The 26494-nt window shown below is 44.5% G+C and overlaps 1 protein-coding gene across 1 annotated transcript in view; it reads right to left on the bottom strand.

Annotated features, from left to right (window-relative positions):
• The window catches only part of SH3RF2 (SH3 domain containing ring finger 2), a 124974-nt gene extending 105296 nt beyond the window's left edge, over nt 1–19678 (bottom strand). Inside the window, exon 1 of the mRNA XM_065874425.1 lies at nt 19178–19678. Coding sequence (XP_065730497.1) covers nt 19178–19555 — 378 coding nt within the window. The 5' untranslated portion in view covers nt 19556–19678. The remainder of the gene's footprint in view (nt 1–19177) is intronic.
• Between the last annotated feature and the right edge of the window lie 6816 nt (nt 19679–26494).

Raw genomic sequence — 26494 nt, 5'->3', positions numbered from 1 at the left:
ACTGCTGTGGCCTCTCCCGTTGTGGAGCACAGGCTCCAGATGTGCAGGCTCAGCGGCCGTGGCTCACGGGCCTAGCTGCTCCGCGGCATGTGGGATCTTCCCGGACCTGGGCACGAACCCGTGTCCCCTGCATCGGCAGGTGGACTCTCAACCACTGCGCCACCAGGGAAACCCCATACAGGATCTTTGATCTTTGTTGTGGCATGTGAACTCTCAGTTGCGGCATGTGGGATCTAGTTCCCTGACCAGGGATCGAACCCGGGCCCCCTGCATTGGGAGCGCAGAGTCTTACTCACTGGACCATCAGGGAAGTCCCTATTATTATTACCAACTGCAGTGGATTCTGTTGGAACCTGGGGGATGCACCTTCTTCCAACCCCATCGTGGAGAATGTTATTTGTAATTGGGGAGAATAATGCCAATATCGGGAAAGAAGTGGAGTTAAGATACAGGAGCAAACTGGCAAGACAGTCTGGGTCCTTAGAAGCCCTGAGATCAGCTCTCTGAACTTCATGAGCTAACAAATTCCCACTCTTATTTGAACTCATTTGAGGTGAGTTTCTGTCACTTGCAAGTAAAAGTTCTGACAAACACAGATGAAAGCAAATGAACATTACATATTAGGAGTCTCAAAAATATTCATCCCCTCTGAGCCAGCAATCGCTTTTCTATTCTTTGGAAATAATTTAAAATATTTAAAAGACAAAACCGAAATAGCAGGTGGGATTGGGCAAATGGTTGCATAACAAAGTGCTTCTAAAGAACAATATCCATGAAATTAGAGCCACTGGATGCCAATTCCAGGCGCATCTCTTTCATACCTTTTGCTTTACATTGGAAAGATTTTTCTTTCATTGCCATCCTAGTTTTATTCTATGTCTCTCTGTATAGCTTGTCCCTTGTTCTTTCCCCCTGAGTCTTTGGAAATTGCCTTTTGAGGCTCAAAATTGGCATAAACCGTGAGACCGTGTAAATGCTTACATGCTTTTCAGCCCAGATTGCAGTTGAGGGCCAGAGGTTTGAAAGTGCCCTCACCAGGCCATGCTGCAAAACACTACACATGATCTGAATGTGCTCACGTTTCTAAAGGAGTTCTTTATGTTGAAATCTGGTTTGGAGGCCTCTGACCCAAGCCCAACAAACTCACTACAATGGCCTGGGCAAGATGCAAGGCAGTTAAAATACAGAGTGCTCAGGCCAAGATTCAGAGCGCCCGGACTTTGGTCCCAGTGTTTATTCACTGGCAAACTGTGTGGCCTTAGATAGTCCTTTCTTCCCTCTAAGCAGCAGACTCCGCATTTGCATAGGAAGACATTGGGCCAGATGGTTTTTTATGGTCCTTTTCAGCTCTCAGCACCTGTGTTTTTTATTTTTTTTTATTTTTGTCTGTATTGGGTTTTCGTTGCTGCACGTGGGCTTTCTCTAGTTGTGGTGAGTGCCGGCTACTCTTCGCTGCAGTGCGCAGGCTTCTCATGGCGGTGGCTTCTCTTGTTGCAGAGCACAGGCTCTAGGTGCACAGGCTTCAGTAGTTGTGGCGCATGGGCTCAGTAGTTGTGGCTCATGGGCTCCAGAGCGCAGGCTCTGTAGTTGTGGCGTACAGGCTTAGGTGCTCTCCGGCATGTGGGATCTTTCCGGACCAGGGCTCGAACCCGTGTCCCCTTCATTGGCAGGCGGACTCTTAAATCACTGCACCACCAAGGAAGCCCAGCACCTGTGTTTTATGATTCCTTACAAGGTGGCATTTTTAAAGAAAGCCTGAGATAAACTTGGGTTAGGACTGCCTTTTATGCAACACCCAGTCTAGGTCTAGGCAGAGTCATGGGAGGAATTTGTTTGGATGAGTTTCCCCTTTGAAGAAATCTGCCCCTCTGAGTCCTGAGAGTCAAGTCTCCTGAACCAACTCCCAAGGATGGAGGCCTTATGTGGCCCCAGTTCTGTTCCTGGCTGGAGGCACCCAGGGAGGTGGTCTGAGTTGGGTCTGGACAACCTGGTGATTCAGCCTTTACAAGGTTCCATTTATCATAATATCAAGAACAACCATTTGAAACAACATTGTAAATCAACTATACTTCAATAAAATAAAAAAAAAAAAAGAACAACCATTTGAAGTAGATGTTAGTACCTTACTGAGGAGGAAACTGAGGCTCAGAGAGTTCTAGTGACAGTAGCCAGTGAGAGAGCTGGGATTCAGACTCAGGTCTTTTGGTTTTAATGCCTGTGCTTTTCCCTCTGCCTGACTGACATCCTGCAGGTTTAACACCGTTGAACAGTGAGGCACACATTCAAAGAGGGTGACGTGGGCCAATCCCCACCTCCTCTTGGGTTAAATGAGACCATAGAGCACCTTAAGGTCACCAGCTATGGCCACATCCAGCTTTGTCTCTTGATCTCTGTGAGACCTTGAGCAAATTAATCTTTCTGAGTCTCAGTCTCCCTACCTGTAAAATGGGGTGAAGGGAATGGTATTTGCCTCACACAGAAGTTGCAAGAGTTAAATGGAAGTGCTTGGCATAGTGAGTTTTCAGTAAGGTTAGTGGCACATAAAGGGTCCAATTTGCGTGCCCAAATGCAGCAAGTCCCACTGTTTCTACTTCCAAGTTTGCTCTCAAACTCATCCACTTCTCTCCATCACAGATGCCATCTTAGTCCAGGCCACCCATCCAGAAGACTTAAAACTGATCTTCTGTTTCTACTGTTGTACCCCAGAAATTCGTTTCCCACACAAGAGCCGAAGTAATATATTAAATTGAAAATCAGGTCAGATGATTTTCCTGCTTTAATCTTTCTCATTGCATCTAGGATCCAAGCTCCCTTCATGACCATCGTTTCTTGGTCCCTCTATACCTTCCTCTGAAGTCTATTCTCATGCATCTCACCTCATTGCTTATCACCCCTCAGCCAAGTGGGCATTCAGTTGGTTCCCCAAACTTAGCGAGTTCCATCTGGGATCAGGCTCAAGATGTCCTCCTTCGCTGGAACCCAGTTCTTTCCTTGTCACAGAGCTGCCCTCTTCTCATCATTCAGGTCTCAGCATCAATGCCTCCCCTGATCAAAGATCTTCCCTTTTATCCTCTATTTCATATCCTTGTATAGATAAGACTTAGTTTATACAGCAGACACGCAGCACAATTTGTGATTATCTTGGTTATTTCGTATGTATGTAAGTGACATGGTTGGTGCTCTACCCATATCTTCTCAGATCCCTTTATCATTTCTGTGCAACTCAACTTCACTTCCTATAGCCAGCACCTGCAATTCTGTTGGAAGCCTTCCCTTGAGCTTCTAGAACATATTTTGCCCCTTGGGGTAGCTCTTAACCACTGGCCGACAGGTATAGAGGTATAAATGCCCCAGATCTCTCACCTCTTGGCCAGGATAATTCTTCAGTCTGAGTTTTACACTGCTTCCTAGAGCTTTTCCAAGGGGTAAAGCGTCAGTAGCCCACTGTGGTGAGTGGCTTCAAAACACATCTTAACTAGTCACCTCCCTCTCCTGTATGATGTTCCCGCGCCCCGACCGATGTCCTCATTTCTCCCAAATGATCTATGAGCACTCAATCCTCATGTCAGAGTCTGATTCTGGGGGGAACCTAACTAAGACCATGGCTTTTTTCTTCTTTTTATCAATCCCAGTGGAGTGTACCTTTTATGTCTATCTTGTTCATTATTATATCCTGCTGCCCAGTTTACTGTCTGGTACATAGTGACAGCGCTTGATATATATTTGTATAATGAGTACCTACTCGTGGCATTATTACTGGAATGTAGTGCTTTCTCCTTTCATTGAGTTTAGTTTATACCAGTAGCCTACCTTGCACCCACAGAATGTTACATGCACCCTCCCAAACATACAGTATAAAAAAAGAGAGATTTTGTCTTCTATAGTGCTTTCAAGAGTAGCATTCCTGTTATTGTTTTAGGAAGGTTTGTTATGGCTAGAGACTCTTTACAAGGAGGAGATCCCAAGAGACATTCTCTAGGACTGTGGCATTTCTTCCTGAAATCCCAGTGTGGAGATACTGCAGAGGTCTTTTCTGGGACAGACCCTGTTATGCTTATTTGTGGGTGGTTTAAGCAAAAAGCAACTGGATCCTGGACCAGATGCTCCCAGTGAAATAAGATGGACAACTATGCAGGGAGAGGGGCAATAATAATACTAAAGAATAAAAAGGTCACCAACATGTGGGAATGTAAATTCGTGCAGTCACTATGGAAAACAGTGTGGAGGTTCCTCAGCAAACCGAAAATATAACTACCATATGATCCGGCAATTCCACTCCTGGGTATATATCTGAAAAAACCAAAAACTCTAATTTGAAAAGATACATGCACCACAACGTTCACAGCAGCAATATTTACAATTGCCAGGACATAGAAGCCGCCCAAGTGCCCATCAACAGTTGAATGGATAAAGAAGATGTGGTTTATATATACAACAGAATATTATGCAGCCATAAAAAAGAATGAAATTTTGCCACTTGCCACAACGTGGATGGACCTGGAGTGTATTATGCTAAGTGAAATAAGTCAGACAGAGAAAGACAAATACTGTATGATATTACTTATATGTGGAATCTGAAAAAAAAAAAAACAGTAGTGAATATAACAGAAAAGAAACAGATTCACAGATACAGAGAACAAACTGGTGGGGAGAGGGAAGGGGGAGGGGCAATATAGGCATAGAGAATTCAGAGGAACAAACTACTATGTATGAAATAAATAAGCTACAAGGATATATTGTATAGCATGGGGAAAATAGCCAGTATTTTATAATAAATATAAGTGAAATATAACCTTTAAAAATTGTGAATCACTATGTGGTACACCTGAAACTTATATAATACTGTACATCATCTATACCTCAGTAGAAAAAAAAAAATCACCAACGTGGACTAAGTGCACTTATGGGCCAGTCCTTGAGTGTGTCACATGTGTCATATTGTTTAATCCTCAGAACCGCTGTGTGGGGTAGTTTGGATGTTACCTCATCCTCAGGTAAAGAGAGTGAGGCTCAGGGAGGTTAAATGACGTACCCAAGTGCATACAGCTAACAGGAGGTAGAACTGGGATTTGAAATCAGCTCTCATGACTTCAGAGGCCCTGCTCTTATTCCTCCATCTTGCCCCCTGAGTTAGAAATACTTAAACCAGCTCTCTAGGTGAACTAAGAGAAGTACTTTAGCCTGTAGAAGGTAAGATTGAAAATGAAATACAAAAATAAGATGCAACCCTCCAGAGTTGCCTTCAAAGACCTGTAGGCTTCCATGGAAAGAGAGAGCAGCTGTGTTTTGTGTGGCTCAACCTCAGAAAGACTTTTCTAAGATTGCTGGCAAGAAATGGAGGGAATAGCCTAGGTTCAGGCACAGAAAACTCGCCCACACTGGAGTTCTGAAGGCAACAGTCAAGTGGGTGTCTCTGTGGGAAGTCAAAGAGGACTGAAGCATAGGAGAGTGGCTGGCTAGTTTGGAGGACCTTGAGATCTCCTGCAGGTGTGAGATTCTAGAATATAAAGGAATTAGAAGACTCACTCAGTCCCTGCACGTGTGGTTGGTACCATGTAGTTCTGGAGTGACAAGATTTACACAGGTAACATGACTTGAGAGGAAGTTACTAACGCCACGTTAATAAATACAAAAGATATGTGCTACATATACTCTTTGCACAAGGAAAGCAGAGCTACTGTGCTGCAGGGTAGCATAATGCGATAGTCAAGAATGTGGGCTTGTGGAGAGGGTGTGGAGGAAAGGGAACCCTCCCACATGCTTGGTGGGAATGTAAATTGGTGCAACTGCTATGGAGAACAGTATAGAGGTGCCTTAAGAAACTAAAAGTAGAGTTACCGTACGATCCAGCAGCCCCACTCCTGGGCATTTATCTGGAAAAGATGAAAACTCTAATCTGAAAAGATGCATGCACCCCAATGTTCGTAGCAGCACTATTTACAATAGCCAAGACATGGAAGCAACCTAAATGTCCATCAACAGATGACTGGATAAAGAAGCTATGTTGATATGTATACACAATGGAATATTACTCAGCCATAAAAAAGAATGAAATAATACCATTTGCACCAACATGGATGGACTTAGAGATTATCAAACCAAGTGAAGTAAATCAGAGAAGGACAAATATCATATGATATCACTTATATGTGGAATTTAAAAAATAACACAAATGAACTTATTTACAAAGCAGAAACAGACTCACAGACACAGAAAACAAACTTATGATTACCAGTGGGGAAAGGGTAGGGGAGGGCTAAATTAGGAGTTTGGGATTAGCAGATACAAGATACTATATATAAAATAGATAAACAACAAGGTCCTACTGTATAGCACAGGGAACTATATTCAGTATCTTATGATAACCAATAAAGGAAAAGAATCTGAAAAAAATATATATATAACTGAATCACTTTGCTGTATACTTGAAACTAACACAATATTATAAATCAGCTATAGTTCAATTTTAAAAAATTATAAAAAAACAATGTGGGCTTAGAGTTAGTCAACACAGGTAACTCTGGGCAAGCGACTCAGTACTCTACTCCTGAACCTCAATTTCCTCTGCTGTTAAACAATGTTGCTCTGTGGTTTCAATAAGCTTTTGCAGGTATTTAGCCCAGGCCCGTGAAGACCATAAGGGTTCAAAACCAGTAACTGTTTCTCTGAAAATCTTTAAATTTATATAGATTTTTTAAAGCAACATAAATGTAAATACTTCTGTATCATTTGCATATTCTGTAAAATATTTGAGACAGTGGAATTCTGAGACTCAGAGAATCTAAGACGTTTTCTATAGCCATAGTGATTGCTTACATTTACTAAGCACTCAGATACATTTCATGTCACCAGGCTGGTTCTCAGCTAAGACAGGATTAGAAGCTGACTTTCCTGAATTTCAGGCTCTATTTTTCTCCACCTTTAATAGACCATTCTGCCTATCCCGATGACAGGTTTCCGAAAGGAATGGAGCATAAATATTTTGATCTAACTCTGTTTATATTTCGAGAAAAGCAGACCAGCTCCGGCTCAGAGCCTGCCATATCTCCTGATAACATATCTCCCCAAGGAGTCCTCCCCCCAGCACTTGCTTCCTTGATCAGCTTCTCCCTTTCCTCCTCCTTCCTCCCTGCTTTCTGTTGCCCGTCTACATCTCCCATGTGTCTTTTCTGCCTTTCTCTATCCCTACCCTCCTCTTTTCTCTGGCTCCATTTCCTCCTCTCTTGTCTCTCTCTCCATCCACTTAGACTCATTCCTACCACTTAAACCCTTAAATTTATGACCAGGTGCACAGCATATCGTGCTCATGGAGTTGGATTGGCTACAGACTACATCATGCTCTGGAAGGCTTCTCAACCACATTTGAATGGTGGTGTTGGTGCCAACAGGAACCAACCAGCAATGGCAGGTGGTGCAGGGCTCCCTGAGGTGCCAAGGGAACACCATACTTGTTTTGGTCACCCTGACTGATCTCGTTTAGAGCCCAGTCCTTGGATGTAGGCAAACCTGGTTCAAATCCTGTCTCTGCCACTTCCTAGCAGTTCCTTCAACTGTAAAATGAGAAAACACCATGGACTTCCAAAGGCTGTTGGGAGAACTCAAGAAAACCATGCTTATTTCACACAGTGTCTGGCACACGGTGTGTGCTATGTGACAGTTGTAGTTATTAAGGTGCAAATTAATAATGTCCACCTCCCGTCTAGCTTCTCTCTCTTCTGGTCCCACCCTCCTTGCCCAAGCAATCGGGCCAACCACTCTGAGTGCTGGCGTTTGCCTGATTCTCGAGGCTTTGGGACAGCAAGTAGAGGAGAAGTTAGAAAACCCAGGACCTCTCTCAATCACAAAGTTTTATGATCGTGAAAAAAAAAAAAATCTTAGTGTTTCAACAACTTAAGAAAATAAAAACAAAATAAAAAGAAACAAGCTTAACAGCAAATTCTTTTCCTTTCTCACACAAAGGGAAGTAAAAGGAGGAATTGGAAAATGTTCTTTTTGTTAAAATGTGGGCTTCTGCATCCTTTTTATAATCTCTTAAGGGGAAGAAAACGCTGCCATCTCCTTTTGTTCTTCAATCATCCCCTTCCGCCTTCCTTCAAGCATGGAACCACTCCAATGAGAAACTGGAAGTCCAGAAGATTACCTCTCCTGCTTCCCCAGAAAGCCAGAAAGAGAAGTTTTCTCTTCTGCCCCTCCATTTCTCTGCCATTCCTGTTTATTAAGCAAAAGTCCCAAATCAGGTTTATGTCAGCCTTGCCTTTCTCCTATCCAGGCAGCTCATTAATATCACAGCCAATCACCCTTCCGGAACACAGCTCTGCAGAGATCTATTCCTGCTCCATGCCCACTGACTCTGCTGCGTTGCCTTGGCAACCAAATAAAACACTTCTATGTGTGCGGCCGTATCATCCTCAATTCCGCAAATCCAGGGCAACCTGCTCAGAGGGCTGCGCCTGCCAGTCAGTTGGTGTTCTCCTCTCTCTCTGGCTCCGTTCTGCTCTGATTTCTTTTTTCACCTCCCAATTACCTCTGAATCCCCTGCAAGCACTTACATGCCATTCCTAGCACACCTGGCCTTGAGTCAAGAAACACCCTTGTCAACAAGACAGGGGCTGGAAGGGATCCTGGGGACGAGATGGCTGGGATGTCTCCTCTCCTCTAGCCTCAGGGGGAGACACCAGGGGCTCCTGAGCCTTGAAGATTCTGAATCTAACTGCAGTGTCTTGCAATATCGCCAACATTATGCATTCAGTACTTCAATATTTATTGAATGCTGGTTGCATTTCGGGCACTGTGCTGAGTACGGAGGAGACAAGACACTTCCTTGACCTCATGGACCTTATGTGTGCTACAAGGCCAGAGGGTAGCACTGGGGACTCTGGGAGCCTGAGGAGGAACAAATGGCCGGCTGGCTTGGGATTTGGGACAGAGGGCTGACTTCCTGGAGGAGTGAAGGCTACACTGAGACCAGAGGATGGGTTGCAGTCAGCCACGTGGGCCAGTTTCCCAGTTAGGCAGATGGTTCCATACTTGCCTTCTCTAACACTGGCAGGTGGCTGATACCCTCAGCTGGGGTGGTTTGCTTCAGGCACCCCGGGAGTTATTTGCCTTATTTCTCCTGTCTCCAGGCTAAAGTTTTCCTGTTAGCCTCTCAGGGAAGAGTAACAGTGAATGATCCAAGCTCTCTCACCTCTTCACTTGGTTTTCCATGCTGTGCGTGTGAATGGCAGCCAAAAGGCACATTTTCCCAAACCAGCAGCATTGGGACCATGATGCCAGGACTCACCACCCAATGTACATGCCTCTCAGTGTATTGTGAGGTTTGCAGTCGTCAGTGTCGTGGGTTTCTATGAATGGTTAAGAATCAGACCATTTGCATTTAAAAAAAATGCAACCTCAATAATTGCCCCAAACACAAATACAGAATGCTAAATTTCGATCTGCAGCCATTTTCTCCCATTGTGTTTTCTTATATGAACATTTATTGAGCACAAGCCTCTTATTTGTGAGGTAGAGAAAACGGTAGCACCTATCTCAGTGGGTTGTAGAAAGAATTAAGTTTAAGTGAGATTCTGTAGGTAAAAGTGCTTTACCCAGTGCCTGACATAGTAAGTCCTTTGTTTAACATTTATTAACCGCATCATAATTATTACTTTCCGTGGATGTGTCCCAAAAGACCATGAGCTCTTTAAGGGAGGGTTTCAGCCATTTTGGTGAATTAGTCAGTTTTCCTGGGTCTCTTCCATGTCTACATGTTATTAAGGATCATATCATATTTGCTTTTGTTCTTCAGTAGAGCCTGGCAAAGGGTCTTACTCATAAAAGACATCCTGTATATGCTTGTTGAATGAATGAGGCATAGGAAAGAATAATAATGCCTCACACTTGCTGTCACGGAGTACCATGCGTCATGCCCTGCGCTAAGAACTTCACAAGAATTATCTTGACTTATCCTCCAAATGATGCCACGATCACCATTACCCCCGTGTCTTCAGTGCAGTAAAATGGCAGGCTGACCGCAGTCAGTGTAGTGGTACTTTCTGAGATTAACCTACCTGGATGAGTGCAAGCAGACAGTTAACCTTTACTAGGAGCTTACTTTGTCCAGACCCTGTACTAAGCACTTTACAAGCATCGCCTCGTTAACTCCTCCCAAGAACACTTTGAGTTAAGTTGCCTATATTCATTTTGTAGCAGCGATGCTCAGGATTACTAAGTAACTTGCCCAGAAGCACACAGCCAGTATACATTTATGAAGCGCCTTTGTCCTGAATCACAGCATTATCTTGTTTGCTTATCTCATTGGAAGTCTAAGTTCAGAAGCAGCAGAAAACTGGAATACATATTTAAAAAATGATACTAAAACACCTACTCCTCTTACTCAGAAAAAAGTTTTAAATATGTGTGTGTGTATATGTACATATATATATACAATCACATACATGTACACACACACGGGGCAATGAGGAGTTATTGTTTAATTGGTACAGAGTTTCAGTATGGGATGATGAAAAGTTTTGGAGATAGATAGTGGTGATGGTTACAAAACAATGTAAATATACTTAATGCCACTGACCTATACACGTAAAAAGGGCTAAAATGGCAACCTGTATGTTATATACATTATATACATGTGTGTTGTAGGTTTGTCAGCATGAGAGGTGCAGGGGCCATGTTCCTACCTGAAGTAACTGCCTTCCCTTCATGTAGGAGGCCAGGTCAATTTAGCTCATAACTCAGGAACAAATTCTTCTAGTGCCTCATCTTTTCTGTCACTGGTATCCCTGGGACTAAGTGTACATTAACTCAACATGAAGTGTTTCCCCCATGACCAAAGGAGCACATAGAATTTGTGGTGTCTGATGCAGGAGTTTGGCCATATATGGAGAGGCATTTCCTATCTTCTTAGGGTTAGCAATTCATGAGCTAAGTGGTTTTGAACCTGGCACACTGTGTTCTCTGGACAGTACTGTTTGTCACCCAAAAGGGTATTTAATAAGGTGATTCCCACCTAGAATATTTCAGTATGCCTACTGTAATAAGCTGCTCATTCCTCACATAGCTTTGTCATGGTTCTATCCATAAAGAGTTCATTTCTGCATTATGAAGGGTTATTCCGTGATTCCATGAAGTCTACCGGAGACATGAATACATTCATTATTTATTCATCCATTCGAAAAATATTTGGGGGTTCCTAATCTGGGCCAGGTTGTAGGCTGGGTACTCCAAGCACAGTATCGAGACACAGGACAAGTTGCCTGTTCTGCTGGTGTTTGGAAAAAAGATTGGAAAAATGACAGAGATCTGAGGTGAACTCAGCTGCCATGTGAGTCCTGGAGTCTGAGACCATGAGCATTCCCGGTATGGGCTTTCAATGGTGTGAGCTTTCAAGACAGAGCCTGGCATGTAGCAGGCACTTAGAAGCAGTCTGTTGAATGCCCTAGCTTCTGACCTGGGGATCTAGAACGGTGTGACCCTGGGGGCGGACACAGACCCAAGTTGCAGGAAGCAGCTCACAACAGATGGACTTGTCTTTCCTTGTCCTGTGTTCTACTCCTTGCTTTGGGTGTGCTGGCTCGTGTTCCTGCATGCTAGGGTTGTCAGGTAACCTGACCATTTCAGTGGAAAAGGGTGGCTCTGTCTGCCAGTGAAGTGGAGACTGGTGCTCAGTTACCCAGTGAGCTCAGCCATCTGCTTGGAGCAGAGATATCTTGTTTGGCTGCACTGAATCCATCAGGCCACATGATGACAGGTAAGCAGTTTGGCTGCAGAGAGACTTTATTACAGAGTAACTGACACATGCCTTCCTAGCAGTGGTATTGAAGCAGGTAACAGGTCACCCCATCTCCACTCCATCTGCTTCCTTCTCCCTCTCTTCCAACTTCCATTCTGTTCAAGATATCCTTGTCCTGCCCTGACTTTCCTAGCACCCACATGCCCAGAGTAGACCCTGCTTTTTCACTCCTTGACCATGTCCTTCCTGACCATTAAAACACCTATTTTTTGTAGGAAGTTTCTTTTTATTGGCCAAACTTCATTTCCCTTAAACTGAACCACGTCCTCGCCTGACATTTTCATAAACCATCATCTTTTGTGTCTAAGGCTTCTCTGTCTTAATCACTTTACTGGGTTATAATTTACATACCAAAAATGAGCTTTTTAAAAATGTACAGTTTGATGAATTTAGACAAACCTATATCCACCACATAAAACATTTGCATTACCCAAAAAATCACTATAGTTTATAGTTTTGCCATTTCTAGAATTTTATATAAATGGAATCACACAATATGTACTCTTCAGTAAGACATTCCTTTTTTCATGTCTTAACATTTCTAAAATTGGATGTATCTTACAGTGAACATCTAACATGGTAATGCTTCTTTTCCCTTAAGAGCTATAACTAAATAATATATCTTACAATAGATAATATCTTTAAATCAGGGATATGTTATATATATATACACACACACACACATATTCACATATATATTTATGTATGTATGCTTAGACACATGTATCTAACTAGTTGGTTTTACCATTAGACGGTAAGCACTGGGAAGGTAGAATCTTTACTTTGCTGTGTGGGTTCCCAGTGTACCTATAGCTGACTACTGACAGAAGCTAAATAAATACTGCAGAAGGTGGCGATAGTGAGTTTCAAACAGTTTTCCAAAAATATCTTCTAATGACAAGAGCTTGCCTAAAACTCTTCTTGGAGTCAACAGTCTCTAACCACAATAAAGGTTCCCTCTGGGGGCTTAACTACCTCTGCATTAGTATGAGACAGCATTTCCCCAAATTTGTTCCATGACAATTAACACTACTCAAGGTACTAATGAAAGGAGGGAGAGGGGAGTATCACTGTTACAGAAATTTGGGGAACGTTTCTTCTTATTATCTACCACTTAGAGATTCACAGCTCATCAGCGTGCTACAAGTGCCGAAAAGTCCTGCGGCAAAGAAACAAATGTTTGGCTCTGTTTCAGTCCAGGTTTGTTTGACCCTGGAGCTTTATGGAACATCCATTAATAGCATACAGAATACAGTTTGTGAAGGTCTGTCATATAAGCATGAATTTAAAGATAAGAAAGAAAGGGAGAAGATAATGAGATTGAAGAGAGCTGTATGTGGGCTGGGCCCAGCTAAGCCCAAAGCTACGTAATGGTGCCTGGAATGGGATGGATGAGGATGCTCTTTGAGTCAAGGGCTGAACAGCACTTTCCCTCATTCCATAATCTTTTTATAGTATGAAGGGACATATGGGAAGGCAACCTAAGAGGCAACAAAATGACACAAAATATGCGTTGACTGATCCCTTAGGTGACGTGCCCCAGCGCATGTGCTGGATAATTGAGGTTGAGTGAGGAGAACCTTCTATCCCAGCCATCTGCCTGGGCCATCCACTGGGGGTCGAGCCGCTGTGTTTGTCTACTGGCCAGATACCTCTAACTGATGAGAAAACTGAAGCAGGTAATAGAATGGTTTGCTAAAACAGAGAGAAGCCCACCTGCAGGAACTACCCTGATCATTTAAATGATGGTAAAATCCTTCTCTGAAATAGCCTTGACCCAGTACACACAGAGATGAAAGGACATCAGAGTGGGACCAGTAAAAATCAGGCAGAGACTCAAAGAAATGTATAAGGGCTCCCTTTCATTTTTAAAAATATTATTTTAAACATCATCATACAGTGAAATTGACTTTTTTTTCTCTTGGTATATATTCCTATGAATGTTAACACATACACAGATTTATTTAACTGCCACCACAAACAGGATACAGGACAGCCCCTTCATCCCATAAAATTCCCTCATGCTATCCCTTTATAATCCTCTCCCAACCCAGAACCCCTGGTAACCACTGAAAACCACGATTTTTCATCACTATAGTTTTGTCTTTTCGTGAAGCCCCTGTCCTTTTGCTATCTCCTTTGCTTAATTTTTAAACAGAAGTCTCTGCATGTTTATGTGTGGGTGCAAATCCAATGCCCCAAGCTTTCTCCTCTATTGTTAATTTTGTTATTTAACATTTATTAGCGTCTATTATGTACCATACTATACTAAGCTTTTCACATACATTATCTCATTTTAATCTCACAATAGCCTTCTGATATATGTACGCCATTATTATCCCCATTACACAAATATGGAAACTGCAGGTCAGGGAGGTTAAGTGACTTGCCTGAGGCCTCATAGCTCACAAGTAATTGAATCCCAGCACAAACCCAGCTCCATTTGACCACAATCCTTAAACACTAATCAGTAAAAGGGAGGGAACTATAACTAGGAAGGAGGTCCATGGAGAGAGGGTTGGGAGCAAAGCCAGTTTGGGGCCATGTGGTTTTTTAAAAGGTTTGCATATGTGGGTGGATCTGGGGAACCATCTGGGTCTCCTGACTTCTCAACCTCAGCTCCTACCTTTATGTCTTCCTCCACTTGCCGCATCCAGGCCTTGCTGACCCAGTGGCATCTGCCTGCTGTTTTCAGGGGCTTGGGATGGTTTTAGTCCCATTGTAAGTTTAGCAGAAACCACCGTCTGTGTCACAGCTCTGCCGAAGGACACAGCAGCTGAAACCCAGGAAAAGGGGCTGGGCGCCTTCTGGTTTCTACCCAGCCTCAATTCCCTCATGTGCCTTCTGACCTCATTTTGCCATCTCAGCTGCTTGTAACACCAGCTGAAAAAGTTTCTAGGACACGGCCACCTGGTCTGTGTGCTATAGGTGGCAGGTGTGTTCTTGCTGAGACAGGGCAAGTGAGACAGGAATGTGTGTGGTTGGCATGTTGTTTAACAAAGAAGGGAGAGAGTCCGGCCCTGCAAGGCCCAGGGCGGCAACGTTTGTACTGGGGATAGAGAGGTGCAGGGGAAAGGAAAGCTAGACCTTAATGAGGAACTGGTGATGCTGCGGAGGTGCACCAGGTTGTTGCCCTTTGTATGGTGTCCTGCTGAGCCTGCCATTTGGGGAAGTGAGGCTGGGTAGCACGTTTTCTCCTAGAATCAACTCCTAGCTCCTAAAGGGTCTTGGAAGTGAGCTGCCAAGTCAGCTCATGCTGGGAGAAATCACATACCTGAATCATGGCCCCGGATCCTTTGGAGACACACAAAGCAAACCAAAAATCAGGGTACCCAGGACCATCTCTGGAGGACACTCGATTAACAAGGGGGTGAGAGATGTTGTGTAATTTAGACTGGAAAGTCTTGAGTCGCTTTAATAAGAATAATAGCTCATATTTATTGAGCTTGTAATAGGAACCAGTTGCGGTGCTACGAGCTAACTGACATTAACAGTTTCATTTATTTCTCCCCACTGACGCTCTGAGGTAGATACTACTGTTATCTCTAGTTTATAAAAGGGGGATTAGAGGCACCGAGGTTTAAGTGATTCATCCAAATTACACAACTATCAAGGGGCAGAATCAGGATTTGAATTCTGGTATTTTTCAAACCTAACTTTGCAAATTTTATCTTCACTGCTTTCTTGCCTTTTTCCTTTTTTTTCTTAAATAAATTTATTTATTTATTTTTGGCTGCATTGGGTCTTCGTTGCTGCCTGCGGGCTTCCTTTAGTTGTGGCGAGCGGGGGCTACTCTTCGTTGCGGTGCGTGGGCTTCTCACTGTGGTGGCTCGGCTTGTTGTGGAGCATGGGCTCTAGGCACACGGGCTTCAGTAGTTGTGGCACATGGGCTCAGTAGTTGTGGCTCGCGGGCTCTAGAGTACAGGCTCAGTAGTCATGGCGCATGGGCTTAGTTGCCCCACGGCATGTGGGATCTTCCCGGACCAGGGCTCAAACCCATGTCCCCTGCATTGGCAGGCGGATTCTTAACCACTGTGCCACCAGGGAAGCCCCTCTTGCCTGTTCTAATTCAGAAATATTATTAAAGGATAACAGACAGAGGAGGAAGAGAGATCAGCTATACAGAAGCCCATAATCTTCTCTAAGTCTTGCAAAGTTCCTCTGGCTCACCTGCAGTACGGGAAGGAATAAGAGCCCGTGGGATTTGCACTGCCGTGGGCCCTCCAGGAGTCTGTTGATCTCCCCTGTTGGTTTGAAATAATTGCGTGCTGTAGAAACCTACAGCCGTTTCTCAAGTTTTCTTTTTACACAATCGGCTTAGGAGGGTTTTAGACAGGTAGGCACAATGGACTATTTTTTTGTCTCTTGGGCTGGCACCGTGAAGTGTGACTATTGGTTCCACCCTAGTGTACTGGCTGGCACAAAAAGTACCAGGCCTCTTTGAGCCAACAGAAACATCTTGATGAGCTTGTGGTTTTGATGAGTTTAGGAGAGCAGAACAGACTTTGGGCTTAAAAAGCTGCTGGACAGGAAGTTAAATGAACTCTTTGGGAGTGCCACCTTAACATCGAGTCCTTTGGAAGAGGTGTTTTAGAAAATGGTACCCTGTGACAACAGGTTATTTATGCCGTGTTAGGGTAGTACTTGATACTTAGTATTATCCTGGCCTGGACTCATCATAGACTCAAGTTCAATAATAAGACCTATTACACTCTCCTGCAAGGGCTATCACTCCTGCTGTATTTTGTAGAATGCCTCATGCACGGCAGGGCACACTAAACAGTCAATAATAATGCTTACTATGATAACGACCTTCTTAATGCCTTTCATCTAAGGATCTCAAAGTGCTTTGCAAACACTCTTTAGTTAAGCCTCACAGTGGCTCTCTGTTTTTAGAATACATTTTCCCACTTTACAGAATTTTAAATTGAGACCCAGCAAGCTTAAGTGGCTTGCCCAAAGACATACAGCCGGTTTAAATTAATGATAATGAAGATGCTTTGCATTTACATGGCATAGGTTTTCTAAGGTGCTATGAGTATGTTGTAAGATAATCTTTACACTATCCTGGAGGAAGAGGGGTAGCAAGTATTACTAAGTGTTGACTGGATTGGGTAAACTGAGGCTGAGAGGGCAAGTAGGTTGGTGAGGGTTTGACTGAGGATGCAAGGCCATCACTCTGCCTCTCAGAACAGTGTGGCCTCCCAGATAATCCGCAATTCTTTGAACCCAGGGACACGCGATCGCTTTCACACTTATAGGAAAGGTAGCTGTATTTGGGGAAGTAGAACAGGTTGCAGAATTACAGCCGTATTTACATCCAGGAATAGTTTGTTCATATCCCCATTGAGAGAGGCAAAAGGGATGACACGAGGCACTTGGAGAAAGGTAGGCTCAGGAGATGAAGGAAACAGGGGCAGTTGCGGGCTGGCTGCCAGCTCTGCTCTCTTGTAGAGAGTCTTCACTAAACCAGGTCCTGCCTGAAAGCAGGAGCCCTCAACGGCTTGGTTCTCCATTTCAGCCTCATGGTAGGACTCCAGTGCATCTCAGAGGATGGGCACAACCCCATCACCGGCACCTTGGTCTGAAGTGACAAGTCCTTGTGAAAGAGTTCCAGGGACACGCAGCATCTTACTGGCTGTTTCTTCCGTTGGACCAGCTCTAGTTCCTACAACTCCCTATGCCGGGAGGGGCCTGGGAATCCTCTGTGGTTCAAAAAGTAGGTAGCTGTGGATCCATCTGTTGCTACCTTTTCTTAGCAACATAGCCACATCGAAAAAAGATCAAAGCATGAACAAGAACATGCGAAGGTGGTAGGGGACTTGCCTTCTCCCAGTCCCCCGACACTCTGAGTGATCGATGATACTCTGCCCTGCAGGGAGGCAAGTCAGACTTTGCAGCGCAAGGGAGGGGAGAGGTTGCTGGGTCTTAGGAATTCAAAGGGAGATTTGCTGACCCAAGATAGAACCTAATGCTCTATAAACACAGCCTGCCTCAGAAAGTTTGCTCCGCAACCCTGACCCCGCCTTTTCCAGGCCTGTGGATTCTGATTGATGACTAGACCTAGGGCTAATAAGGAGCCTTAAACAAGGGCGCCTAGCCTTCTTCGGGAATGTGTTCACGCACACAGGCCCGATGACACGAAAAAGTCCGCAGTGAAGAAATCACACCAATGCCCTGCTTCTTCCCGCTCTCATTTTGGAATGTTTCCATACACCCCTACTGCATGGGTGGCTTAAAGGTGCAGAGAACCCAAGGAGGGGTGAGCTGTTGGAAGGAATACTTTAGAAACTTGCTCTGAATGCACACCACAAGGCTATTCTCCTTCAGTGGGAAGGCATCCGGGGAAGACCCTCCCACCCTCTGCGGCTCTTCACAGCAGGGAGCCGTGAGACTGCTGCCAGTGTTAAAGCTTGCTTCAGGTGGGACTTCACCGAATCCCGCTGAGACTTTCTAAGTATGCCACCCACCCAAGCCACAGCTTGCCATGTCCATGTGGACACACTGACTGCAAGGGTGACAGCAAATAATCCTCCTGGAGCCACAAGGACCACGCCCTTCTCTTGAAATGTCCCCTTACCCAGCTTCCCATATCCAGGTCAGATAAAGTCCTGAGGATGTGCCCACAAGGCTGGAGAGAGCGATTCACATTACAAACACCAAAAACATTACTGGGTGGTCTCCCGGGGCTCTCCTGGGGCTCTTCTTTTTTTATTGCAGCCTCTGATGTGCACTTTGTGTATGTTTTATTCATTTTGTAAAGTAAGACACACCTGCGGGGCTCCTATACACATCTATTGTACTTCACAGCCAGCCTTTCCTGTCAATCACTCTACCCACATATATGCTCCCTTCCGAAGGGAAATTTGGGCAGTTAAGTGTCTTGATAACTTTGAACCATTATGAATGAGCATTGTCATCATGGCGCTTTATGACTGGGAATGGAAAGATGGATCGGGGTAAAATGCAAACAAAACCTGACATTTGGAAATTTCTTTGAGATCTCAAAAGCAACAAGCAGTTAGATTTGTTTTTCTTTTTTCCCATCCTCTGTGCATTTCCCGTGCCCTGGTTTGGCCTCAGGACAGCAGAAATGTAAGACCAAAAATATAATCAGGAAAGCGTTCCTTGTCCTACCACCTTCTGGACGAGGAGCAGGGAGAACCTGGGAAGCTTTAACAATCTAAGCATTCCTGGGTGGATCAGATAGACTCAGGATTCCACCAAGTCTCAGTACAACGATCACCGCCCACAGAAACTTATCCCCAGGGAATCCTCCGCAGGGGGTCTTTGAAATGTAACTAAAAGAACAGAAGCCCCAACTGCTGGTGCAGGCAAACCCAACCTCCAAGTGGACACAGTAGGAACAAATGAGATCTTTCTTACCCCATCCATGTGGATTCTGATGTTAGGCACCAGCTGGAAGGGGCTGCACTGCAGACCTCGGGGGTGAGTCTTGCTCTTCCTGCTGCCCTGTGAGGTCAGCACGCCAGGCCTGCAGAGGGACCCCCCTCCCCCTGAGCCCTGGCCCGAGCGCACGCCATCCAGAAGGCGCACGAGCAGCAGGTTGGCCGGCAGCGCCTCGATGCTGCAAAACACCAGGGTCCTGCATTCGGGGCACCTCAGCTCTTTGTGGGTCTTGAAAATCCTCTGGAGACATGGTTTGCAGAAGGTGTGCTGGCAAGGGAGGACTTTGGCGGTGACATCGAGCTTTTCGAGGCACACGGGGCACTCCAGAAGATCAAGTAATGTCACATCATCCATTTTATTTTAAAACTCCAGTCCTGACCCGGAGGGGCTAAGTCCACATGGTCAGGTCAGCTGAGCCAAAGGGGCAGAGACTGCCTCTTGAGAGTGTCCGGATGCCTGCCGGTTTGAAGGAGAAAGGAAGAGAAGAAAAAACTGTGAGTGCTCGGAGAGGTGTATCCCACCTACATCCAGCCAGCGTCTCATAAGGCAGTTTGCAAGGACTTTGCTCCCGCACCCAAGTTTCAGATGACTCATTCTGATTCAGTGCTAGCAGGTATAAGCCTCGACTCCTGCCTGCTGGTGGATGTGAGGGAGCTGTCAGCACGGCCGGCCACTGGCTACTTACTCATTGCCTCTCCGTGTGCAAGGCAAGAGGGGGAAACAGAACTGGCCTGTTGAGGGGACAAAGCCACCCCGCTCTCTCAGCCAGGGCTCCCAAGGGTGAAAGCCCTCAGGCAGTCCATCTGGTTCTCAAATGAAAGGCCCCTCAGGATGCAATTTCTCTGAAGCCATTTACTCTTTTTCCCCCCCTTCTTTTAAGTTTATCTGCTATGCACCATGCTATAACAAACTGTTTACATAGATAAATGTATCTGAATCTCATGTAGTTGTAGAATTCTTTCCTTCACAATACATCTTCCCCCATTATTTTGTTCTAGCAATGTACAAGAAACATTTCTACTAGAAACTAATTTTCAAAAATTCTTTTGTCAACTCCAGGCCATGTGGCTTGGAAGTTTCTTTTTTGTTTGTTTTCTTTCTTTCCTCTCTCTTTTTTCTCACCTTGATTATCTTAGCCTCAGAGACAATATCCCTCCCATATGATAAAGTTGCACAGCCTGTTTTGTTACTTTGACAATGGTTCTCAGTTTCAACTGAAGCAGATAGGAATTCTGGATTGTGGTCACAGCCTGCAAGAACCAAGATAGAGCAGCGTATACAGGTGTGTGTGTGCGCCTATGTGTGTGTGTATTCTGAAAATCATCCTTGTCCCAGAAACAGTTTCCTTTCGGATGTCTGAAAAGAAGTCTCCCCTTTAGGAGAGTCTCCAGGGAAGAGGTCCCCGGCCCTCACAGCGCCAGGGCTTGGGCGAACGCATTCGCGGGAGGTTTGGCACGACAGCCGGCGGCCCCACTGGTGAATAAAGCAGACAGGACACACCAGGCTGGGAGCCGGCGCCGGCCTTCCTGAGACAACTCAACAAAGATGTCAGCGCGGGGAGGTGTGCGGGGTCCACTAACCTTGAGTTTGTAATCCCGGCTGAGTTCAGCTCAGCACGGTTCTCGGTTTCCGCTCCGCCAGGCTCCCTCGACCGGCTTCCATTTCCCTGGGAGCTGCTGCCGCCGCTGCTTTGCAAACTTTTACAACTCGAGCCTTACTCACTTCGGGGATCGCTTTACTCAGCCCTGTTAACGCTTTCAGCGCTGGGCGCCGGCGGTGCTTTCCTCTGAGCTTACTGCTACTGATCCTTCCTTTGTGCAACTGAGTCGATTTCTGGGAAAAGATTACAGGGGGCAAAATATTTTGCTAGCTCATAAGTCCAAATATTTACAAAGTTTATATTTTCACCTTTCTCATTTTCGCTCCTTTCCCAGACGCTGAAACACACTCAGTTATAAACATGCCCCGGTGATTGTGTTTATTTTAACCTTTTATGAGGATTTCCTGAAAACGTCAAACGTATTAATGGTAGCTATGATACCAAAGATAAACCGGGCACCTAAAAAATACTGTTCCTTAAAAATCACAGTCAGTCCTTGAATTGTGAGATTTGAGAGGGACTTGAGTGATCTTTTTGCTCAATCTTTTGAAATTAAAAAAACAATACTGTGGTGGTCCAGACACATCCTTGAAAAGTCAAAGCACAGGAGGGCTTAAAGAAAAAGGAAAAGCAATGTCCCAGGTCCCCCCTACCCTACCCACTGGAGACTTTTATAGCCCCAAATAATGCTTATACTTCTATTTCTTGATTTATCAATAGTATATTTCTTTTAACACTACAAAGTTACCCAATAAAGTAGTAATGATCTTATTATTATTACATAACACCAGAGTAGTGTAGCCCTTATCTGTGCCAAGCACTGTTTTAAATACTTTAACTGCACTAACTCATTTAATCCTTTTAGCCACCCAATGATACACTATGCTCTTCTTACCCTCGTTTTACAAAGAATGAAATGGAGACTCGAGGTTAAATAACTCATCCTAGGAGTCACAGCTAGCAAGAGGCTGGTGATCTGGGCTCTCAACCACCATGTCATATGGTGATACAACTTTAAGGGGAGGAGAGATGTTTGAGGGGAGCTAAACCTCATCTAGGATGGCAGGAAGTCAAAAGATAATGACCCAAAGTGACCAATCAAATTCCGTGGCAGATGAGGCAGCTGTGCCCAGAGAGACTGAGAGATTCCTTGACATTACCCAGTGAGTTAGGGGCAGAACTGGGACTAGATACTGGGTGCTCTGCTTTTACTGTATCTTCTCTCTCAAACACAGGGATGACAATTCCTTATCATGAAGAAAGTACTTAGATATAACTCCATGGGAAAATCATAGGAGGGAACCAAGAGGTCTGAGAACAGATCACAGTGGTTTACAGGCTTTTCAAAGTTCTTCTGTGTCAGTTCTGAAAAAGCAAACATGCATGAGGCTCAAAACAGCGGGGAGCTTTAGGATGGAGCACATGAAGTCGTATGTTCTCCAAGCACAGGGGCCTAATTTGGATACATGTCAATTCCAGAGATCACTTTCAATTCTTTTTTTTTTTTCTTTCATCTCTCTTTTATGTAGGGTGTTTTGAGCTTCAGCATCACATCCCACTCTGTTGCCTGTTTCCTTCAACTAATTTCTACTTTAGATTCTGTGCTTATCAGGAAGGCCCTGTAGTTCCAGACCCTTTGGTGTCCCCGCTTGGTAAAGCTGAGCTGTCTCCTCTGTGAGCTGTCCCTCAGTCCCCTCGCCCCACAGAAAGGGCCACTCTAGTGGGAACTCCACCTGCAGGGGTGGCCAACATTCTCCCTCTTCCCCTCTCTCGTATTTTTTTTGGATCTTTGTTCCCTACCAGGAAGCGCAGAGTCTTAACCACTGGACGGCCAGGGAAGTCCCCCCGCTCCTGTTCTTAGACATACTCTGTCTCCCTTACATACCCACATCTGCACCTACACGTGCAGGCACACACATGTTTGCACAAGGACAAACATACTCATCATCTTAGTAACGTAACATTTATGCCTCAGAGCAGTGCTAAGGCTTTAAACAGACTATCTCATTGAATCCTGCGAACCACCCTATAAGGTAGGTGCTACAACTTTCCTGGAGTCACAGTGGTTGTGATCTGAACCCAGGTTGGTCTATCCTGGGACCTATGTTCCTTACCATTATTGCTTCCCATGTTATAAAGTCATGTATATGCCATAAGTATACCCGTCTATGTTGACCTAAGTTTATGTAAAGATACACATGCAACATTATGTATGCATCCTTTAACTACAAACGAGCCCAAGCTCCTTTCACTCTCACCCTCTGTAACCTACCCAGTCTCATGGCCCCTCCCTGCCCCTGTGTGGCCAGTGATCTCAAAAAGCTTCAAATCCTCCCATCCCTGAGAAAACACAAAAAACCAGCTCCGTCCCAGGAAGGCAGGATAGATCCAGTGCTACCATATTTGACAGTTGAACATTCATCAGAATGGAATGGTGATGGTAGGATTTTAGACACTAGCAGAGGGAATAGAAAGTTTACACTGAATAGGAGTGGTGTTTTAGCACCTTTTGAGTCACATCCTATAGGTGGTCCCTACCACCACCCACATATGAGCTTAGTCTTAGTGGAAACTTGAGGAATTTTCTTTTGAAGCTTCTGAAGAAGGGGGAGAGTTTTCAGTGGGGATTTCATTGTGGCTTACCCAAATGCAAACTGGTGTCAAATCAGACGAAGAAGTAGTCCTCAAAAACACAGAAAAAGTGGACTACGCAGGCCTTCCCAGACTCCAGGCTCAGGCCACCAGCCCACTGCTCCCATCTCATCAACACTCCTCTTTGTTTTTATACAGTTACATAGCTATTACAGACGGTGCTCTTTTTAAATACCTGTGTGATATTTATGAGCTTCTGCTGCTTGTATTTACCAAGTGTATCTTGATTTATGTAAAACAAAACAAAACAAAAACCCAAATCTGATTATAATTGTTCCCCTGTTCAAGATCCTTCGGTAGATGCCCATTGACCTTAGGATAAAATCCAAATCCTTTTTCTGACCTATCAGGCCGGACGTGATCTGGCTCTTGCTCAGCCACCAACTTACCCCCGCCTCTCCCCTTCACTCACACACTCCAGTGCCCCTGGCCTTTTCTTTCTCCTCAGGACAGTTTAAGTTTTTCTGCCAAGGGGTATTTGTTCACGTTCTTCCTTCTGCCTGCAACACGCTTTCTAGTTATTCTCCCCTACTTTACTTTCTTCACCTCTTCCTCTGCAAGTTTTAGCTTAAATGCCACTTCCTCAGGGAAGCCTTCCTTGATTCTCATGACTAGAAAGTTTATCATCCTACGCTTCATGATAGTTATCACAATTGTAATTCACTAATTGTTATAATAATTTACTAAATGCCTGATTCCCCCAAATAGACTGCTAGTTCCAAGAGAGCAAAGCACTTATGATAGACAAACTACTGGATCCCTCGTACTTAACATAGTCACCGGCATGTGGTTGATGCTTAATAAATGTTTGTTGAAAAAAAAATAAAAATAAAAATAAATAAATATTTGTTGAATGGGTTTATGAATGAATGAATGAATGAATGGTGTTCTTAAAAAGCTGTGTCTGGGCAGATGTACATCATATTGCTGATAATGGCTTTATATTGGCGACCTCTTGGATGCCACTTGGATGTTCTCAGCCTCACCTCTAATGCTAAGAAGTTTCACCAGATTCAGGTGAATGCTACCTGGCGCTGTCGGGACCCTGCCATGCACCTCTTGCTTCCTGTCGTCAGCTTCTCTGATGTTGCAATAGGGACACCCGTGGGAACTTGCTCTCCAGTAACAAGTGCATGATCCAAAACTGTGGACCACCTTTCAGTAATGAGGAATCTATGGATAAATTCTTCCTCCGTTCAGCCTTTGGAGTGGGCAGTCCTGAGATTTCATAAGGCTTTTCAGAAGGTTCTGTGGGACGAGTTGCACTCATCGTTGGGTGGCTAATACAATAATGCGTCCTTATGTTATCTCTCCCTCATTCCCTGTAACACTCTTTCATCCCTAACCCTCGCCCCCAAATAAATTACCTCAGGCCAGCAAGCCTTTGTCTCAGGCTAAGATAGTTTCTTTCTTTTTTTTTTTTTTTTTTGGTAGCACCACATGGCTTGTGGGATCTCAGTTCCCTGACCAGGGATTGAACCCAGGCCTTTGGCAGTGAGCACAGAGTCCTAAGCACTGGACTGCCAGGGAAGTCCCTCAAATTTAAAATTAAATCACAAAATAGCTATGCAGACAATTTTTTTAAACATCTTTATTGGAGTATAATTGCTTTAAAATGGTGTGTTAGTTTCTACTTTATAACAAAGTGACTCAGCTATACATATTCACATATCCCCGTATCTCCTCCTTCTTGTGTCTCCCTCCCACCCTCCCTATGCTATCCCTCTAGGTGGTCACAAAGCACGGAGCTGATCTCCCTGTGCTATGCAGCTACTTGCCATTAGCTATCTATTTTACATTTGATAGTGTGTATATATGTCAATTCCACTCTCTCACTTTGTCCCAGCTTACCCTTCCCCCTCACTGTGTCCTGAAGTCCATTCTCTACGTTTGAGTCTTTTTTTTTTTTTTTGCGGTACGCGGACCTCTCACTGCTGTGGCCTCTCCCGTTGCGGAGCACAGGCTCCGGACACGCAAGCTCAGTGGCCACGGCTCACGGGCCCAGCCGCTCCGCGGCATGTGGGATCTTTCCGGACAGGGGCACGAACCCGTGTCCCCTGCATCGGCACACGGACTCTCAACCACTGCGCCACCAGGGAAGCCCTACGTCTGCGTCTTTATTCCTGTCCTGCCCCTAGGTTCTTCATGACCAATTATTTAAAATTTTTTTTTAGATTCCATATATATGTGTTAGCATATGGTATTTGTTTTACTCTTTTTTTTTACATCGTTATTGGAGTATAATTGCTTTCCAATGGTGTGTTAGTTTCTGCTTTATAACAAAGTGAATCAGTTATACATATACATATGTTCCCATATCTCTTCCCTCTTGCATCTCCCTCCCTCCCACCCTCCCTATTCCACCCCTCTAGGTGATCACAAAGCACCGAGCTGATCTCCCTGTGCTATGTGGCTGCTTCCCACTAGCTATCTATTTTAAGTTTGGTAGTGTATATATGTCCATGCCACTCTCTCACTTTGTCACAGCTTCCCCTTCCCCTTCTCCATATCCTCAAGTCCATTCTCTAGTAGGTCTGCATCTTTATTCCTGTCTTACCCCTAGGTACTTCATGACATTTTTTTTTCTTAAATTCCATATATATGTGTTAGCATATGGTATTTGTTTCTCTTTCTGACTTACTTCACTCTGTATGACAGACTCTAGGTCCATTCTCCTCATTACAAATAGCTCAATTTCATTTCTTTTTATGGCTGAGTAATATTCCATTTTATATATGTGCCACATCTTCTTTATCCATTCATCTGTCAATTGACACTTAGGTTTCTTCCATGTCCTGACTATTGTAAATAGAGCTGCAACGAACATTGTGGTACATGAATCTCTTTGAATTGTGGTTTGCTCAGGGTATATGCCCTGTAGTGGGATTTCTGGGTCGTATGGTAGTTCTATTTTTAGTTTTCTAAGGAACCTCCATACTGTTCTCCATAGTGGCTGTATCAATTTACATTCCCACCAACAGTGCAAGAGTGTTCCCTTTTCTCCACACCCTCTCTAGCATTTATTTTTTGTAGATTTTTTC

The sequence above is a fragment of the Phocoena phocoena genome, chromosome 3 (genome assembly GCF_963924675.1).
Source record: "Phocoena phocoena chromosome 3, mPhoPho1.1, whole genome shotgun sequence".
NCBI lineage: Eukaryota > Metazoa > Chordata > Mammalia > Artiodactyla > Phocoenidae > Phocoena > Phocoena phocoena.
Note: the sequence above shows the minus strand (reverse complement) of the source record. Positions and strands in the feature narration are given on the sequence as shown.